Consider the following 21,398-nt stretch of genomic DNA (forward strand, 5'->3'; position numbering starts at 1 on the left):
GCTCGCCACGGCATGCTGGGCGACGAGAGACTTCAAACAACCCGGGCCATTTGTACCTTTATATAGGAGCGTATGCCTTCCAGTTCTTTAGTATGCCTCCGTGGTTTGAGTCGGTACTTGTGGGTACAATTGTGAACTTCTCGAAAATGTGAAAAAAAAGTTTACATCTATATTTAAACATCGATTCTGTCAAAAGCCTTCCATCTCTATAGAGCTAACACACACACTCGCGTAAACTAGCCTCACTTGTAGACGCAATAAATCGGATGTTCTTTTTCTTCACAAATTAATGCATGGAAAACTCTGCTGCTCGTACTTGCTTTCTAATGTGCGCTTTTACGTTCCGCAGAAACGCACACGGAAACAGCGCGCCTTTCAGCTTCCAGATTATTGTGACCCTCTATCTAAAGTGCAGGCGACACATAACACCCATTCAGAATTTCTGGATATCTCTATGCCTAATTTTAATATTTCCCTGAAAGGAGTTGCAGAGGTATTTCAATAATTGAACAAAATCTCATATCAGTTTTGTTCTGTTGTGTATCTGTTCCGTCATTCTGTAATCCTTTTTTCTGTTTCTCCACTTTTGCTTTGTATACTCTTCGTGCACACATTTTATGCCCTGTTAAAATCTGCATTCGCGAAATTATTATTCCTTTTTTATGTATGCATGCGTGTATATTTGTGTATGTGAGCTTGTATTGTTCTTTATGTGCATTGTTTTGCCGAGTGCGCCAGCACCAAGACGAGATCTCAAGGTTGTTCCTGGGCACTTAATTGAACATCTTTATATTATTATTATTATTATTATTATTATTATTATTATTATTATTATTATTATTATTGCATGTGTATTAATAGTAATATACAGGCTGTTTCAGCGAACACGTTCTAAAATTGTGGCAGATAGCACGATTCTAGCCCATGAGCTGGTCTACTCGAAGAGGCGGACATTACTTGCACAAAAAGTTGAAATGCATAATCGACTGTATGTATAACTGTATGAGTGACCTCCATATAGCGGATGTTTGCGTCCGGCGGCTTCCTTGAAAGTACTGCATAATGCTTCCAGTGCTGTTCCCGTGCAGGTGACTGACCAGACTGTCTTCGGATTTTTTTTTATGTCCCTCTAGACTTTTCTTTCGTTTTAACATTTAAGGCGTAGTGCTAAAAATTGCAGGATTCAATGTTTTGAAACAGCATCACGGATTATGAGGAACGCTGCGACGGATGATTAATTTTGACCCCCTGAGGTTCTTTAACGGGAACGCAACCGTGGTACGTGAACGTTTTCGTAATTATCCTCCATCGAAATCTGTCACCGCTGCTGTGAATCGAACCCACGACCTCATGCTAAGCAGCAAAACTTCACAGCCACTGACCCACCGAGGCGGGTAGGGCGTACTGGTGTTTTATTCAAAACTTGTTCGAAGTCAGTTTGGAGAGAGAGAGAGAGAGAAAACAAGGGTAGGAAAGGCAGGGAGGTCAACCAGAACAGCATCCGGTTTGCTACCCAAGTCAGTTTGGAAGGTCCAGTTAAAAAGTAGCGCTCCCTGCCATCTCTTTTTTTTTTTCTTCTTGATTTACGAGGCAACAGCAGGGACACCAAACATTCTAAAAGCCGAATGTTCCAGTGTTACTTGCAATTTACACTTGTTCCGGGAACGAAAGCAACGGATAACGTGGTGCAGCCGGTAATTGATCGTTTGCACCAAGCCAGTGTCCACGAAAAAAGCTAAGAGTGTTCTCGTAGGGCGCAAGCCACTTGTGCATATTGCGTGTATTGTGTTACAGTTAGGGTTAAGTAATGTGATTGTGCGTGTCGTGTGCTTATGCACTATGCACGAATGCGTCAATTCCTATGTAACCCGCGTGGTCTGTAAGTAGTACAGTCACTATATCTCGTTCTTTCTCCCTTAAGTGACGCCAGTAAGAGAGTTTAAAATATTTTATCCTGCATCGCGTAAAAGTCAGGCTTTCCCCACGGTCCCCCAACTGCCGCAGCTTCCGTGGCAGCTGGATCGATGGCGACGTTATGGCTTGGTTGGTAGTTGCTCATAATGAGGCCCACGCTGGGCTCAGCCCCCTCTGCAGAACTGTTCTTAAGCGCCGCTCTTAATGAGAGTAGCTTTCGTTCGCAGGCAGCTAAGGCGCCTAAGTGAAAGCGTCAAACGATCAAGGACGCGTCAGCTTAGACACTACTGCAATCATGGAACACAAAATTGTGGTGCTTTCAGAGGCAGGAAAAGAAAAAAGCGATGAAGCCGTGAAGCTGACCCGCAAATGGTTCTTAGCTTTCTTTAACATATGATATTTAGATGTTCGCGCCTTTCATTGAGCCGACTTCACCCGAAATACAAAAAAAAGCTAGAAAAAAAATAAATACGCTATGTAACACACTGACGCTAACAGTCGAATGACATAAATAGGTTACACACGTGCACACGCGCGCACACTCACGCGCGCACAAACAAGCATGCACATACACACACCTAAATCAATTGTCCCATCTGTTCATAAAGACAGATCACGAAACTTGTCCAAAAAATACACTAAAACGAGGAGGAAGAGAAGGAGGAAAGAACTTTATTCTGGTCCTGTACAAGGTGTTGCCACCTTTTTGGCCAGTCCCATGTTGGGACCGGGAGGTCAAGCCTCCTAGCCCTATCGCGGGCGTACTGGACAGCCAGCACTTGAGGGATATGATCTGAAGATCTGATCATTCCTAAAAACCGATTCCGGGAAATGCCAGGGCCGAGCCACCCACACTCCCAGAGCAGATGGTCAAGCGTGCATATCTCCTTTTCGCATGCTTTGCATATAATATTCATGTCTGCAATGTCATACCATTCCTTTAATTGTGCAGGTGAATAATAAGACTGTGTAAGTGCTTAAGTTTAACTGCTTGTGCTCTGTTTAGCCTATAGTGAGGGGGTGGAAACTCCCTCCTTTCCATGTAGTAATGTTTTGTAATTTCATTGTATGTAATGAGCGTCTCTCTCTGTAGGTTCTCCAATCCAGCAGAATCAAAACCATATGTAAAAGCGGCCCGGTCTGTAAGGTCGCGGGCGACGCTGTTGGCCGATTCATTCGGATTGGCAGGAATGTCATCAAGTGAACCAAGGTGTGCCGGGAACCAATAAATGTAACGTGTAACATTTGTTTGCATTTGGTTAATTATTCTTGCAGCCTGTGGAGCAATCCTTCCCCTATTGAAAGCTCTAATAGCTGTTTTCGAGTCACTATATATTGTAAACTCGCGACATAAATATGCAAAGCAGAATGCACCAACATAACGGAGTAAAGTAACAAGCTCACGGGAAGTCAAACACAGAGTAGCCAATTGTTCGTGTGTGAGTGCAGCGGCATATGTGCTTCCAATTCTGAAGTCTTCAGTTCGCTTCCGCATTATCACTGCTGCCATCTAAGCAGCACTGCGGAGCGAAGTTTCTCCGGCCACAGCCTGCTGTCCTCTTTTCAGACATTGCAATTCCATCTACTACGGCTCGGTCACGGACTCGGTGTTGCGTACACTTGCCGATATATTAACAAGATCGTAGCGGAAGAAGGAAGGAAGGAAGGAAAAAGTGGAGAAGGAAAGGTAGGGAGGTTAACCAGTTTAGCTTAACCGGTTTGCTACCCTACACATGGGAGAGGGATGGGGGAGATTAAAGATGGGGAAGGGGGAGAGGAGAGAGAGCACATAGGTAGCGGAAGAAAATATTGCCGGTTGCCTCTGTGCTACTTTAGAGACAATACCTCGCATGCTGCGCGTGTGCCTCCAACATGCGACTGAGTGAAATATGCTCAAGTTTACACGGGGCCGTCTGACTCACTCCCCTTTTCACAGCAGATGCTTTTGGGCGCATGGAGATAAGTTGATTGTGCGCAACACGTCATAAGATCCCCGTATGGTCTTCTATGCGAGACGATCTTAGACGCTCGACTTTAGAATATGTGCGGCGTGAATTCGAATGTATAAAATGTGTTTACGATAGAACATTGCGTGTAGACGCATCCATTTTGTGTGTAATCCTCGCGCCAATACCGCATATTGGGCAATGTGTATATAGTTCATTGTACTAGTGTATATCGCCACCTACTTCCTCTCTCTGTCTCTCCTCCTTACCTCTGTGAAGTGTACAGCCGGCTAGACTCACGCTTTACCGGCCGACCTCTCCTTCTTTCTCTTTGTTAAGACGGTTCTCCTACTGCTGCTTCGCGAACGGCAATGCTAGATTACAATTACTACAAAGCATATTGCGACTTCACAAGCGCACTGAGTGCTTATAAAACGTTGCTAAACAATTACGCAGCCTCGGTTCTACTATCACGTTCCGTTGGGTATACCGTCACAGGCAACGAGGCTGCTGACCGTCTTGCGCGGACAGCGTTAATGTTCAAGCCAACGAAGAAAGCTCCTCAGAAAACAGAGGGTGATGAAACAGACTGTCTTAAGCCACTTACCTTCTTTGTGGTGACCCCAGTCCTAAGCTTGTGTGACAAATGAGCGTCGAAGACCTGAAGGCGCCCACATTTATTGCACCTACACGGAGTTCACCATCTTTGTATTAGGTAGTAAGGTATACAGGGAGTGGAACTGGAGAGCTTGGAAGCAGAAGGGATTCGACTACTCGGAAGCGTGCTGCATTCTCTGTTCACGGTGTAGGTGTTTCAACGCTTCCTTAGAGTTCCGATTGATACTTATTACGTGAGTTTCGTAGCTCGTTCGAACTGCTTGTCTTCGTTACCTGAACGTGCACATTTACGAGGTGCAGTGTCGCTAAAAAAAAGGGGGGTCTCGAGGTTTACGTGCTAAAACAACGATATCATTATGAAGCACACAGTAGTGGGGGGCTCCGGAATAATTTTGGCCACCTGAGGTTCCTTAACCTGTACCCAGTGCACGGTACGGGGGCGTTTATTGCATTTCGCCCCCTTCGAAATGCAGCCGCCGCGCACGGGATTTATCCCGCGCCCTTTGGCTTAGCAGCGCAAAGCCAAAGCCACCACGGCGAGTATAAATGCCTTGTCGTGCACAGTACGTTGCTCAACGATCCAAGCGCGTCGATGTAAGTGCTCATATAATTCAGTGTATGTATGCGAATCTATTTATTTGCACATTTCCTCTCGTCATATGTGCTGATCCACAGACCAACAAGTGTTGTGGAAAAGCCGACGACGGAAGTTCCCAACATTTCCAGAATCGCCAAATCAATCAACCGGTGCAAACTCCATCATGGCGGTGCAAGATAGGAGTTAACATGGCATCGTCATCCTGTGTGTACTGTCCAACTCTTGATGACATTAACCATTATTTTTTGGAGTGATTCGAGTTTGATACCATGTGGGCTGATCAATGAAGCGTATATAAGACACCATGCGCAAGCACGACTTCCATTGCACTCCTGTGGAGGTCCTTATATTGTTAGGAGCGAAGTGTTTCGGTTTTGAGCTGGAGAGTGAATGGTAAGCCCATCGGGCAGGCTATAGCTGAGCGAGATGTGACAGCCGGTTCGAAGCATATTTTGCTTTCAACCCCGCCATCTAACCGGTATGCGTTGTTATAGGCGGGCGAGGCAATTTACGGCCGTATCTACAAGACTACGTTGACCTTGAGCTAGCAACAACGTCATTCCCCTCCTCTTAAAAAAAAAAACAGCAAATGTTATGAGCCGGGAAAAGGAGGCCTATTGAAGGTTGTATACACCGAAGAAAAGGATCAATAACGCGACTCTGGCTTACTGATATCCACGTTATACATTATACCTTCCCGCCACCTCCTACACAACACCGACATTTAGAAGGCAACCGCTTACTGGCAAATAAATTGATACAGCGCAATCCCATCACAGGGATGCCCCCGTGTTGCAACTTCAGCCAGGGCTCCGATTTCATGACAGCCGAAGGCGTACGTGAGGGGGAGCAGGCGCACTCCCATCGCAACATCGATCGACAAAGAGACGACGCCTGCGTTGTGCGTCGCGCAGCCGTAACACACTCGTCTGCTGTGATTCGACGACCTACCGGGCGCGCACTTCTCACGAGTCTTTCAGATAGATTTATGACACCTTCGTGGGTATAATACGTGATTCTCGAGAGCACCAAACAATATAAGGCGGTTATATGCATTGCTTGTCTTCTACGAATATCTTGAGTGAAACACGTGTTGCCCGATTGAGAAAAATTCGAGAGCAGGCGTGGACAAAGATGCCAGCCGTGGTTGGTCCCCTTGCTTTTTTAACATTGGCTTTTCACCTTATACCTGCATACACGGGCATACACGGGTATTCAATTCCGAATTCCTCAAATGCCTCTGCATGGTCGCTAGCTGGGTGATTGCATAGGTATCTCGCAAGAGGACGTTTCTCTGTCCTGCACTGAATGATGCGCCCACAAGTGTCGCGCAGATAATCTCCGAATGTGCGCTCTCCCTGTAATGCTTTCAATCTGCGTGCAGCCCGCAGTTCGCGGAACTGTCGCAGCATGTCGTTCGTTTGCCACGTAACCCAGTCCCCTCGCAGCCGGCTAACCTTCCCTCCCGCGCCATTTTTTTTTTTCAGTCATCTATGGAATGCGTATCAATTTGCGCTGACTCGTTCGACATGTAAAGCTCTCCGCCCGCGACATTTATGCACGCTGGTATCCAACCGCTAAGCCTAACGGTGCGCGTAGCGTTCGGCCGAGGTCCGGCGTGCCGCCTGCGCTATATATTTATGGCTCGCCGCTCGTGCGCCGTCTGGAATGCAGTAAAGGTGTATTAGCTCGGCCGGCTCTCTTCGCGTCAGGTGGCAGCCCGGTGTAGTGCACCGATGGACCAAATCTTCGTCTCCACCGCAAATGAAAGTGGCGCGAAATGACCGCCAAACCGACACGTGCGTGGGCCTGCGTGTCTCATAGGTATTGGAAGAGTGTTTCTGAGCTACACGACAAAGAAAACACAAAAAATTGCAATGATGGACAGTACATGAATCTGCCTAAACTTCGTTCTCCTGTCTTCAAATATGGCTTTCGGCTTTGCAAGCTGGTCACCTTAAATAAAGTATTGCGTTCTAATGCAACAATTCGCCATGCTTGTGCATGTGGGTGAATTAATGTTGCCTTCCTGTATTTAGAAAATAACGATTGCTTGCAAATTAATAGAGAAAAAGCGCGATGAACAACTCTTAAGCCACGAGCACAAATATTAGGCAAATCCCTGTACTTTACCCATGGAGCTACGATTTCAGCTTAAGTTTCCTCAAGTAATCTTTGTAGGAAATCGTACAGAGACTCCGCCTTACTAATTTTAAGCTTAATTTAGAAAATGATGAAAGTGATAGCTTTCGGAGATGGAGAATGTAATTTGAATTATTGACAGCTGGCTATTTATCAAGAAATTCTTCTTTCAAGGCGCAACGTTAGAGTGCGTTCGCACGCAAAAATTTCAAGGTGTTTGGTTCGAGGAAAACACGTCGTAGAATACCCATGCGTCAAAGCTTGCTTCTGAATTGGGCAACACTGTAGGCTGCCTGTACAGGCTATCAAATCGAGCACCATTGGGGCTAAAAAAAGCTATATATTACGCTCACTTCTACTCTCGCTTGTCTTACTGCGCGCTAGTATGGGGAGAAACGTCTGCTCAAAACCCAAACAGACTCGAGGTATTGCAGAAAAAGGTTCTTGGAATATTTGACAATTTTTATGGGCACCCTCGCGAACTACGTGCTCATGAGTTGTTCATAAATCACGACATTACTAGAGCAAGTGATCTTTATACATATAAATTACTACTTTATACAAAGAAAAACAAGCTTTATCAGCATTCATTTGATAGCTCCCCCCGATACTCTCTCCGAAATCAATCCATACCAGTTCCGTTTTCCCGTACAAGCTACGGAGAATGTTTTCTTCAATACCAAATACGAGTAATACTGAACAAATTTTTAACTTGTACCTATTTCGAACTTCCTGAATGTAAATTCAAGAAACATGTGGGGACTATGCTTTCAAACGTATAGGAACCACTCGAACACTAACTTTTTTCTTTTGTTATCTTGATATATATTAACATTTTATGTACAAAATTATCTTTGTTGCCTTCGCGCAAGTATTTACAAGTATTGTGTGACATCTGTATTATGTGCATTTATTTTGTGCACTAAAAGGGTTGCGTTGCGTGAATTATATTTCATGCCACTTTTAGCACGTTCTTGTACAGTGTTTAAGGTTATTATTTTTACTATCTGCCTGCTGCTATTTAATGGGTCCTTGGGTAATCTCAAGATGTCTGTGTCATCTTTTCGCCCAAGAACCTCGGACTCTGTGTTGTTGGAAATAAACTTGAATTGACTTGAACCCGCACGAGAGAGCCAGTTCATGAAGCATTGCTCCAAAAGCGCTCCACGAAATGCATTGGTGTTCCGGAAATTCACTGATTCTTTATTTTTTTTTTTTTTTTGCACTTAGCCCCCTTCTCTTCCTCCCATGTACATCTTTCGGCATAATTCAAATGAAAATGGAAAGGCCTCTTTTCTAGATGAGCTGCAGGAGTGGTCGGTACTAAAGGTCATGTATGTGTCCATTAACGAAATCAGGCGTACGGTCAGAGAGTGAGAGAGAGCAAATGATAAATGAGAGGTAGGGAGGTTAACCAGGACTGAGCCCGGTTGGCTACCCTATACTGGGGACGGGTGTTGCGTGTATGGGTATAGATGACTAAAGCCACAGACAGGAGAGATGATCGCTACCTGCGAATTCATGGTCCTCTCTCCCTGCACGCGCTATTCGTATCGTGTAAATAATTTGCCACACCCAGGTAGGGCTAGCCTCGGTCTCTGCTCATTTGCACGCAGTCTCTATGTTGTTCAAACCCAGGCCGTGGAGGCCGCATTTAGATCTCCACAACGCTTATTTTCCTAATGGATGAGCAGAAATCATGCGAGGAAATTAGCAAATAAATAGACTTGCACACACACAGACTTAATTATGCGAGCACCTACGTTGACGCGCTTAAATTGTTGAGCAACGTAGTGGGCACGACAAGGCACCTAACCGCCATGGTGGCTTTGGCTTTGCGCTGCTAAGCAAGAGGTTGCGGATTGGAAAACCGTCCGCGGAGGCCGCATTTCGGTGGGAGCAAAATGCGAAAACGCCGGTGTACCTTGCATTGTGTGCACGTTAAAGAACCCCAGGTGGTCAAAATTAATGCACTCACTCAGTACGGCATGCCTCAAACTCATATCGAGGTTTTGGCAGGTAAACCAACACAATTCTTTAAATTCTCTCTGTTGAACTCATTCACCAATATTTTGCCTCTCACTGCGGTCATTACCCCGTGATGTTCGAGAACACTCAGGACGCGCTACTGCTTTTAAATACAGTGAAGCTCGGGAAAAGATAGCGGGACCAGACAATGCGTCCTCTGTTTTTCATTAATAAAGGTTCACGATGACAGTCTTTTTGGACCCTTCTCCTGTGAAATCCAATTTATGACGAGGAGTGTAATCAAACTGCTGGACTTCTTTTTCAGGCGATGTAGCGTGCTAGTGTTGTGTGAAGGTGCTGACTCCGATTTTAATAAATTAAAAAGAAGGCGACCTACGAACTGTATTTGTTAAGACATATAGGCGTGCTTCTGTTTATAATTTTTGCTTCACGAATGGACCTATAGGAAATCACGAGTTATTAAGCAACATTTTGGGGGTATTAGGTCCTCACTGCATTCTGCAGAATCAAGCATGTTCATAGGCAGATGACTGAGCTGCATGGCTGCACGCCGACATAGCGATGAACTTCTCATCTCCAGAGCAGCTCGAGTGTTTTTGTTTTAAAGTGAAGCTGCATAGGGGACTTCCACGAATGTTTCCATGTGGTGGAGGAGGCAATGTGCGGTGCGGTGTTTGACATCGAGGAGGCACAGGCGCATTGTGTACAGAGCGAAGCCAGGGCAGCACACAGGTTACATGCATCGCTTGTAGCAGAGGCCATTCGAATACAAAGTATACGGATTTAGCGAACTGTTTGAATATGGTCGGGTGTAGCTAAGAAATTGTGCAGGAAGTAGTTGCTAAGTCTTGTTTAGATTTCGGGCAGTGGCAAACCACACCCCCAAGCCTTGTGAAGGTTGTGAGAACCCCCTTAATAGATTGCATACGAGGACGAAGGGGTTTTTTTTTTTTCAACCAGATTTTGTGATCATGAACTCTGTAATTGCCCCGCTATCCAGCATGAAGAGCTGGCAAAATTTGTAATTCAGCCACGTAACAGGATTTATGAGCTATCATCGTCAGCTGTTAAGTAGCATTTGCTAGAAACCAGTTATAACCCGCCGTGGTTGCTCAGTGGCTATGGTGTTAGGCAGCTGAGCACAAGGTCGCGGGATCGAATCCCGGCCACGGCGGCCGCATTTCGATGGGGGCGAAATGCGAAAACACCCGTGTACTTAAATTTAGGTGCACGTTAAAGAACCCCAGGTGGTGGAAATTTCCGGAGTCCTCCACTACGGCGTGCCTCATAATCAGAAAGTGGTTTTGGCACGTAAAACCCCATAATTAAATTATTAAACCAGTTATAATCTCTGCTGATTGTTATAATCAGACTAAAGAAAAGATAAATCAGGCCAGGACATAGCTCCGCTATCTCTCTAAGTATGCTATCACACACTTAGACTGTGATGCTTCGACAGCTGCGGGAGCATGCGTCAGGAACGATCGTGCGCGCACTATCATTTACCAAGGTGCCGTTTTTTATACTTCTCACCTCTTGCGAACTTACAATTTCGAGCACACTGTGACGCGCTTGCCTGCACTCAGTATAACTCGAGCTTTCTGCTCCGTACCTTCCAAGTTGCAGATGTGTGCCTATAGTTCTATAAAAAAAATCCTGAGAGATTCTGGAATGGAACGTGTGCCTTCCACCACAGAATCCCCCAGTGATCTAACCATTAGGCAACTATCTCACGCTTGCTCCTCTCGTGCCAACGTCGCTCTTTGAAAGTTTGACGCATGCGTCACGTGCCACTTTCTCGCGTTCTTCCCGCGTGGCAGCACTTAGAGACGTTGTGTTGTAATCGACTGCCTTAGAGATCGGCCCACATTTCCTGTTAGATACTGGATACTTCCAAAGTTGGTCAACTCCACCTGCAATCTGTCGCCGTAAAACGTCCATGAATTTCTTCTGTTTCATTTTATCTACGCGTGCCCCCCCCCCACCCCCTTTTTTGTTTTAGTTCTACTACACTAATTGAGCGAGGCCTTAGATCTAGCTACATAATTATCAACGCCACCTTTTGAGATAATTTGTACACGCTTCCAATTTCTTGTTCTTTATTCAGAGAGCCCCACAGTTCCACTGAGGCATTATTGCGGTGGGTTACTGTTCATAAAACAAGTCAACATTCTTGTAGTCCACCAAGTCCTCTGACAAATGATTCCTCTCTTAGATGGTCCGGGGAAAACATAGATACTTAAACAGCTTTGTCCAGGAGTGATACGGCCTTATCTTACATGCGTGATCCTTGCGTGATGAAACATAATGCAGGGGATAAAGATACATCCTGGGGGAAATTCCCGATTTAGTGTTGTATATTGAATGAAATAACTTAAGGCGCAGATTCTTACGCCGCCCCACTGGGGAAACTCGCCAGATATCTTCCTTTATTAAAAATAATTATTTACTCTCATTGCATTCAATATTTACTACTGCCATTACCACCATACATATCACATGACGACTTCTGCCTACCACCTTTTGGTCAGAGTACGGCTGCGATCACTGCACCATTATCACAGCGTCATTGACGGTGCCCTGTTGGTGTGTTGAGCTACGAAAAGGTCGTGACCAACGAGACGGAGCGAAGCGATAGCAAACTCACGTTCGGGCATGGTTCCGTAGTTCCAGCGGCGTGGAACTTCGTGAAGGCTGACTGCGTGTGATGCCGATAGTCGTTGCACTGAGCATAAACAGCCGTTTGATTCGAACTGCCAGCAGAGCCAGCATCATTATTATGATCATTAAAGCATGTGTGCTTTAGTTATTTATGCAGTCAACGGCATTATAAGTCCGGTGCGGTAAGACGCTACAAATCATTCTCAATAGAAATAAAAAGCAAAGGACACTTTATCTCTCTGCGAGTACACAGTGTCGTACGAGCACTCCGTTTTACACTGGCCGTTTTATTTCACTTGCAACTCGCAACTGTTTACTCATTTAAAGAACGCTTGTTGTACCTTGTAAAAACAGTGAAACCGTTTCTTGAGCGCTTATTGGACTTATTCCAGCCGTCTTTAGCTGTAGTGGTTAGCTCCGGCGGACAATAACAGTTTAGTGCGCTAAAACAAGCCTAAGAGGAAGCATTAGCTCGGGGTCTCCTATCTATATCATGAGAACGGAGAAATCGTTTTTCTTGTCAACCACTACAGCGATTGTGAGGAGGTTTTTCGTGGCGCGCTTAAAAAAAATTGAATCTAGTGACCGTAAAAAGCGGATTTCCAATTTAGACCTTCATTTTTTTTCTGGAGTTCTCTAATATTGCAAAATGTGAAAAAAAAGAGAGCTTAACTACGTAGCTGACAGTTCTGTAACTCAGTAATAAATATATCTGAGTTTTGCAACCTACACTTAACATTACATCTAAAGCACATAAAGGAAATGTATCATAAACCGCTCTGAAATATACACACTAAATTGTGAATTCGTTGTTTTTTTCGAAACCCTTGTAAGCATTAACAACTTCATATAAACTGTCAATTCCTATGCCAAATTTGTCCGCTTAATATACTTTAACAGATGCAGTTCACATCACTGCGAAATCTGTTCTAGATGCAGTTACTGATTTATAAACTTTGAGGTTCAATTTCTTTTTAAACTTACCAATTCGTGCAACCTTCTCTACAATATACTCGGCGCCAAATAAACATTTTGCTTCACAGAGCCAATAGAATTTAACTTCCTCTCTCCTCTCCAATCATTTGGTAGTTGTCTCCTAAAAGGAATTTGGTATTTTACTTGTATTTGAATAGGGAAATCGGGGTTTGCCCCGAGCTAAAGCTTTGTTTTAAAGGGACGCTATTGTGGACGCCAACATTGAATTAATCTAGACTGTTTCACCACCGTTTTAGTAACCTCGCAACGTCTATTTATGTGAAGAGGTAACGCTCTGAAAAAAAAAATATACATTGCCAGAAACGTTGCCAAACCATTCAGAAGTCTTAAAAACAATTAAAATTATGGGGTTTAACGTGCCAAAAACAACTTTTTGATTATGAGGCACGCCATAGTGGAGGACTCCGGAAATTTCGACCATCTGGGGTTCTTTAACGTGCACCTAAATGTAGGTACACGTGTGTACTTAGCACGCAGCCGGAATTCGATCCCGCGACCTCGTGCTTAGCAGCCCAACACTATAGCCACTGAGCAACCACGGCGGGTATTAAGAAGTCTTGCCATGCCGGGCACTGCCCCCTGCTTCGAACAGGTGAGGCGGGTAAGCAAGACGCCACACATGGCAGGGTGCAGACGACCCTTCTCAACCTGGAAATCCGGGACCACGTGGGCGAACAGCATGAGCTGATTTTCAATGATCATCGAATCGTGTCAGTACAGAATAAATATTTTGTGCAATACCGCGCTCGCGTCGATAAACGTAGTTAATGGTAAATGAATTCCAAATGCTTTTTGAGGGCGCCTTCGGGACCCCGGAGTACACGCATGTTCCTTTATGACCACGTACACTCCGCACCACTTTCAGCCCACCCTAACTCCGTATTTTGCTAACGCTGACTAGCTGCAATACTCTTTTTTTTTCTACGCACCAAGGATATATTTGAAATTGTCAGGACTGCGCATTACACCATGTTGCTTTTGATGTATTTCTGACATGTTATTATATTACTGTGTTTTTTTTTAACATTTTTGCGTCTTGCCTGCCAGCAGTGCTTGGACGGAGGACGACCCGCCATTTCGGGACGCGTGGCACAGTGCAGCAGTGATGACTCACTTACTTGCTCACTTTATATTTCACAACACATGCTCCCCCATTATTTCATTTCTCGTAATTGCTACTTGCCTTCATACGTTGTTCTCTGCCCCTCCTCAACCCAAAACTTGTTTATTCAAAGTCCAATAAATTTATGCAAAATGCATTCACTTAGTTTTCTGGCGAAGCACAACGTAAATAGCCGGATTGTGTATTGTCATCGATTGAGAAGTATTCACCGATTTAAAAAGAAAACACCTGACGTCACGGGAGGCACGTACCAGGCTTTCACAGTTGCGCCGCCAATGCTGGCCGATTATGACGTCCTTGATTACCGCAAAGAAAAAAAAATCGATAGTTCCACCCGAAAGCGTTCACAGCGATTGCAATGTTTAGCATTGCGCTTAAACTTCTCGGACTACACGGGGGTGCACGAAAATTCCTGGCTCCCTGATAAGATTTAACGCACCGTGTACGCTTTTTAATTGCATCACACAGGGCATCACTGTGCTGCCCGTAATAAACAGAGGTACCAGTGAAATTACATCCCTTTCAGATTGTAAGCACTATTTTTTGTTTTCGATATTTTAATGCCTGAGAAGAGTTAAGATAAAATACATACGCTGTGATTGAAATTTTCTTAAGAACGTTGTTTGTGGATTGGAATTGTCAAAATTCGGAGGAATAATTCAATCAATCATATAAGATATGGCTTTAGCAACTTTGGCGATGGAATAGTATTACAGCTACCTTGCACATACGGCACAGATAAACGTATACATAAATATATACGAGTCGGCATGGCGATGGATCAGATTCGCCTTGGGTGTTCATGTTGTAATGAATGATCGTAGGCAGCAGGATTTCCAACAGCATCGCGTGCTGCAGATGCTCGAAATTACCGACTGTGCTCGGTGAAGCGCTCTACTAGTCATCGGCCCGCCGTGTAATAAACCTCCTTCATAATATAATTGCTATCGCACTAAAGAGCTTTGTTTAGGGTAAAATCGACGCCTTGCAGTCTCATCTGTCGCTTTGTCTTTGCCTATTGTTTAAATGTGAACACCACAATGCGAGGGAGTGAATGAAAGACATATACGTATTTAGCATTCTTTCAAATGTCCACAGAGATCTTTATGTTTGAGTAAGCAGTGCTATAAATAGGTTACTGGAAAACCAGACGAACGGTGCACGGGGCAAATTGGGCCTCGTCCGTCGTCGCTTCGTCTCGTTTACCAGTAACCTGTGTGTATATATATATATATATATATATATATATATATATATATATATATAGAATGTAGCGCTCCTTATGTACACGGACACGAAAGGCCAACCAGCTCACTACAGATACACCAGCCGCACAGCAGACTTAATGAGGCTCCACACATGCACTCACGTCCTCGGTGTCGATGATGTTGCAGCACTGTCCGAACGAGGTGACCCGCTGGTTGCGGTTCATGCGCAGCGTGAACTCTGGCGACGGGATCGAGTACGAGGTGCAGAAGCCCCGGCACGCGTTCGTCGTGATGTCGAACTCGACGCACTCGGGGATGCTCACCCGGCGCGTGTGTCCTGCGTGCAGGGAAAGAAGAGAGCGCGTGACGTCACGTGAAGGCAACGGCTGCGGCGAGGCCGTGTCTTGTTTCGTTGTCTTATTAACTGCCGACGAATGGGACGGTAGGCGACGTAGTTAAGATAGCGATTTGTGGCAGGTCGGTCTAAGTTCATGGCGTTAACGCAGCACTGAGCGCTGGAGTGCGGGAAAGGCGCTGTTGTGGTTAGTGGAGATAGCACAGCGTTTGTGTTCATAACCACTCTCCCCTAACCGCGCACACACACACCTACCTTCCTGCAGTTGTGCGCTTTGCGCTGCATTCGCGCCATCTAGTACTTTAGGGCCAGCTATAAGAGACGAGTAAATGTTGGAGAAAAACAGTGGCGAAAGCATCGATGCCGTCCCTTCCAACAACGACGTCGCATCGACAGCAACAGTTTCCTTTACAAAGCAGCCCATACGATCCAGAGCAGCCCAGAGCCCGAAATATACCAACACTGCAAATCTACAGTGAAAAGTTAGTTCCTGTCTTGCAAATCTCGTCCGTGACACTGCATCATTTCGCGCGCGACATCTGCTGCATATATTATGACCTTCGAGGTGGATAATTCCCAATCGTCGCCTTCATGGTAAGGTTTGTAACAGCGCACCCAAGACAAGGACAACAGAAGGAATAAAACGACGACACGGCGCTGACTCTCAACTGATATTTTCTTGAAGATATGCCTAACATATATATAGGTGCCATTTGATAATCATGACATGCACAAGATACAAATATGCGTCGAGGCAACTGTGACAAACTGACGCATAATCAAAATTGACATAGGTAACGCAGTTCCTTGTCATGAAGAGTGATAGACGGTTCACTGATACACGCTTTGCCCCTATCTTTATATTGTGAGCTTCGGTGATTTCCCTTCTCAATTTGCTTACGTGGTTAAAAATGACACTAGTATTTTTTTTTTTTTAATTCACGGCGACAACCGCACGACTTGCAATGCTCCGGGAGATGAAGCAGCGCAACCCCTTGAAGAGATAGCTCATGCTCCCGAAGTCGAACATTCACACATCGCTTCGTTTGTCCCACGTACTCTCGACCACAAGATAATGGAATGGCATACACAACCTGCTTAGCACAAGTGATGTACCTGTTCACATGTTTGACACTGCATTTTCCCTTCACTTGCTTTTCCTTCAGCAAATTATCAAGTAACGGGCATATGCGACCTATCTTATGTTTCGGAGAAAAACGAACATTAATGTTGTACCTCGAACCAACGTTCTTAAGAGGAAGCTTTAGCTCGGGTGCTCCTATCTAAATACATGTAAAAGGAGAATTCGTTTTTCTCGGCAACCACTGCACCAAATTTGACGGGGTTTGCTGCATTTAAAAGAAAAACTTAAAATCTAGTGACTGTTGGTTTCGAATTTTTGAGTTAGGTCGTCAATTTCTTATTAAAAATTGACAAAAATTAAAAATTTTCGGAAAACGAAACTATCAAGTTTACAACTCTGTAACTCAACCACTAAAAATGATAATACAATTCTGTGAATTGCATCTAATAGTACATCTAAAGCGGACAAAATTGATATGTTACACATGAATACAAAAAAATTTAATCATAGGGAAATACAACTTTTGCAAAACCGTTGTAACCAACGCAACAAATTCACGTAAGATGTAAAATGACATATTGAATTTGTCCGCTTTGAATGATCTAATGGATGCCGTTCACAGAACCGCGATATCAGTTCTTGATGCAGAGCTATGAATTTGTAAACTTCGTGCTTCTGTTTTTTTCAAACGGTCAAATATTTGAAAATCGTTTAAAGAAAATTCAAGCCCTAAATCGAAATTCCGCTTCCAACAGTCACTAGAATTTAACTTTCTCTTTCAAATGCAACAAATTTCATCAAAATTGGTCCAGGGGTTATCTCATAAAAACGTTTTTGCGTTTTTACATGTATTTGAATAGGCCGCGTCGGAGTTGTGCCCGAGCTAAAGCTTTAGCTCGGGCCCAACTCCGACGCGGCCTATTCAAATACATGTAAAAACGCAAAAACGTTTTTATTTTAGAGGAAGCTTTAGCTCGGGCACAACTCCGACGCGGCCTATTCAAATACATGTAAAAACGCAAAAACGTTTTTATGAGGTAACCCCTGGACCGATATTGGTGAAATTTGTTGCATTTGAAAGGGAAAGTTCAGTTCTAGTGACTGTTGGAAGCGGAATTTCGATTTAGGGCTTGAATTTTCTTAAAGTGATTTTCAAATATTTGACCGTTTGAAAAAAATAGAAGCACGAAGTTTACAAATTCATAGCTCTGCATCAAGAACTGATATCGCGGTTCTGTAAACGGCATCCATTAGATCATTCAGACCACACGCGTCAGCGAACTCGCCGCAATTTCCTTCTTTCCTTCCCTCCTCTCTCTCCCTGTGATCTTTGTTTTCCCCTTTCCCATTCCCCCGGTGTAGGGTAGCCAACCGGACGTTATTCTGGTTAACCTCCCTGCCTTCTACTTTTCTCTTTCTTCCCTCCAGAGCGGACAAATTCATTATGTCATTTTACATCTTACGTGAATTTGTTACATTGGTTACAACGGTTTTGCGAAAGTTGTATTTCCCTATAATTAATTTTTTTTATATTCATGTGTAACATATCAATTTTGTCCGCTTTAGATGTACTATTAGATGCGATTCACAGAATTGTATTATCATTTTTAGTGGTTGAGTTACAGAGTTGTAAACTTGATAGTTTCGTTTTCTGAAAATTTGCGATTTTTGCCATATTTTTATAAAAATTTGACGACCTAAATCGAAAATTCGAAACGAACAGTCACTAGACTTTAAACTTTTCTTTTAAATGCAGCAAACCCCGTCAAATTTGGTGCAGTGGTTGCCGAGAAAAACGAATTCTCCTTTTACATGTATTTAGATAGGAGCACCCGAGCTAAAGCTTCCTCTTAAGCCCGTGCGCTAGCTTCTGTACATACGGTACAACTGCGTTTTTTCTGTTTTCTTCTAATTTAGTTTGAATACCTTGGTGATTTATGCTCTTGAAACCGCGAACCATACTTTGACTCACAGGTGAAATGATCGCTTCGGGGTAACCAGTGTCCAGTAAACGATTTACCTCATCAGAAAAAGCAGCCTTCGTCATATGAAAACAAAACTTTTTTAATGCAGCATTTAGGATAGTCTTCGCTATAGCCCGCTTCACTACTTTAGAATGACCGGATTTATAGTTCGAAATTGGCTTAACCGAATATAGTTGATCCTTTCCGGATAGCCAATTCGGATAATGTGTGCAAGTGCCAGGAAGACAGTTCGATGAACATTCGGTGCGCCTTCAGCATAGATGTGGAAAACCTATATTACTCCCTTCCACATGCCCAGGTTATGAAATGTGTTAAGGACTGCATAGTGCGTGACAATGACAAGCAAGCCTTCATCGATGGTTGCTGTATCTCAGTAGAAGCCTTTCTTGAACTCCTTTCCTTTTACTTGAGATCTACCTTTGTTTCATGGAAAGGGGGTCTGTATATACAAAAATCGGGGGTATGCATTGGCTCGTGCGTAGCTCCTATCATTAGTGACATTTTTCTAGGTTATATTGATAGGCAATTAGAGGGCCACCAAGCTAAACGTTCCAATAGGATTTTTCGCTATGTTGACGATTTCGTTATATTTTTTACCAGTGACATTCACGCCGAAGGTGTTGATGAAATTTTAACGTTATTCAGGCAGCACGGCATGGGCCTCGATTTTACTTTCGAAGTCCCTAAGGACCATCAACTGCAGTTTCTTGACCTGAGAATAATTTTTGGTAAAAATCATGTGTGTTGGAAATTTGGTCCCACGTCGGTTAAACCCATTTTGAACTATAAATCCCGTCATTTTAAAGCAGTGAAGCGGGCTATAGCGAAGACTCTCCTAAATGCTGCATTAAAAAAGTCTTGTTTTCATATGACAAAGGCTGCTTTTTCTGATGAGGTAAATCGTTTACTGGACGCTGGTTACCCCAGCGATCATTTCATCTGTGAGTGAAAGCATGGTTCGCGGCGTCAAGAGCATAAATGACCAAGGTATTGAAACTAAATTACAAGAAAAAATAAAAAATGCAGTTGCACCGTATGTACGCAAGCTAGCGCACGCGCTTAAGAACGTTGGTTCAAGGTACAGCTTGATGTTCGTTTTTCTGCGAAACATAAGATAGGTCGCATATGGCCGTTACTTCACAATGTGCTGAAGGAAAAGCAAGTGAAGGGAAAATGCACTGTCAAACATGTGAACAGGTACATCACTTGAGCTAAGCACGTTGTTTGTGTATGCCATTCCATTATGTTGTGGTCGAGAGCACAAGGGACAAGCGAAGCGATGTGTGAGTGTTCGACTACTGGAGCATGAGCTATCTCTTCAAGGGGTTGCGCCACTTCATCTCCCGGAGCATTGCAAGTCGTGCAGTTGTCGCCCTGAATTAAAAAAAAAAGAACTAGTGTCATTTTTAAACACTTAAACCAATTGACAAGGGGAATCGCCGAAGATCACTATATGAAGATTAGGGGCAAAGCGTGTATCAGTGAACCGTCTATCACTCTTCATGAAAGGGAACTGCGTTACCTATGTCAATTTTGATTATGCATCAGTTTGTCACAGTTGCCTCGACGCATATCTGTATCTTGTGAATGTCATGGTTATCAAATGGCACCTACATATATGTTAGACATATCTTCAATAAAATATCAGTTGAGAGTCAGCGCCATGTCGTCGTTTTATTCCTTCTGTTGTCCTTGTCTTGGGTGCGCTGTTACAAACCTTACCATGAATCAGAACCAGCTGGCCCAACTTGCCATTCTGACGTCGCCTTCAAAACGGCTCACCGAGACGGAAAGCAAAAACACTTTAACCAGCAGCTTGTGAAATAATGTGCTCTGCTCGCCAGGCAAAATTTTTTTAATTATTACGTCAATATACTGTAACTACAAATTAATTAGTAGTTTGTCGATTCTTAGGCGCCGTTATTTGAGAAAGAAATAACCTAAAAAGATGGCGGTCTCTGCTGTGAGATTGCGGGTTTAATGTTTCACGAGCGCACAGCAATGACAGAATGACGTTATACTTTTGGGCAGTTCCTTCTTCGCATTGTACTCACGTCAGTATGATTTATGAATTTGCTGCGTTATAAGTAAGTATAAAAAAATCCGCCTCCACTCCACCTAGCGGAAGTGCATGTACAGCGAAACTGATGCACGCGTTAGACAAATACCCCAATGGATGGCGGGCGACGTAATACAGGCGCCACCTTCGCCACAAGTACGGAAGTCACCCGCCCACGCACGTGTGCGGCAGTGCAGCATACGCATCCTCGTTATTGCAGGCCGTCCGCCAAGCGCAAGTGCTTTATCGAACTAAATTAATGGTTAATGGTTAATAGTTGATTGCGTCAGAAAATACGTAAAGTACAGCTATACACAGAGCCTACGGACGGTGATATCATCGGATTATATAATTCCAATATACGAGAAAACATACTTCTGTTACGCAGAAACTGAAACACGAACCGCTTTTTCAGCTGCCGTTTTTTGGGTGAAAAAACCCGAGCAACAAGAGGCTAACGGCTTCGCTGTAAAAGTTCGACATATTCACTCCTCTACGACATAAAAAATTGACTAAATGTATTGATTACGGCGGTCTTCTTGACATAACTTTAAAAGCACCCGAATTGTTGTGAAGAAGCGCATACCTCAGTGCTTCGGCTACTGTCCAGCAGTCCATATTTGCATTTATTTATTTATTTATTTATTTATTTATTTATTTATTTATTTATTTATTTATTTATATCTTTATTTATATATTGCTATAGCTATCCCATTGTAC

At 43.8% G+C, this 21,398-nt stretch overlaps 2 protein-coding genes across 4 annotated transcripts in view; one reads left to right on the top strand and one right to left on the bottom strand.

Moving 5' to 3' along the window:
* Positions 1-21,398, top strand: part of LOC126545157 (uncharacterized) — a 221,138-nt gene that overhangs the window by 31,279 nt on the left and 168,461 nt on the right. The window lies entirely within an intron of this gene.
* Positions 1-21,398, bottom strand: part of Gpa2 (Glycoprotein hormone alpha 2) — a 103,733-nt gene that overhangs the window by 2,459 nt on the left and 79,876 nt on the right. The window contains exon 3 of the mRNA XM_050192935.2: positions 15,357-15,532. Within this exon, the coding sequence (XP_050048892.1) occupies positions 15,357-15,532 (176 nt within the window). The remainder of the gene's footprint in view (positions 1-15,356; positions 15,533-21,398) is intronic.

The sequence above is a fragment of the Dermacentor andersoni genome, chromosome 10 (assembly GCF_023375885.2).
Source record: "Dermacentor andersoni chromosome 10, qqDerAnde1_hic_scaffold, whole genome shotgun sequence".
Taxonomy (NCBI): domain Eukaryota; kingdom Metazoa; phylum Arthropoda; class Arachnida; order Ixodida; family Ixodidae; genus Dermacentor; species Dermacentor andersoni.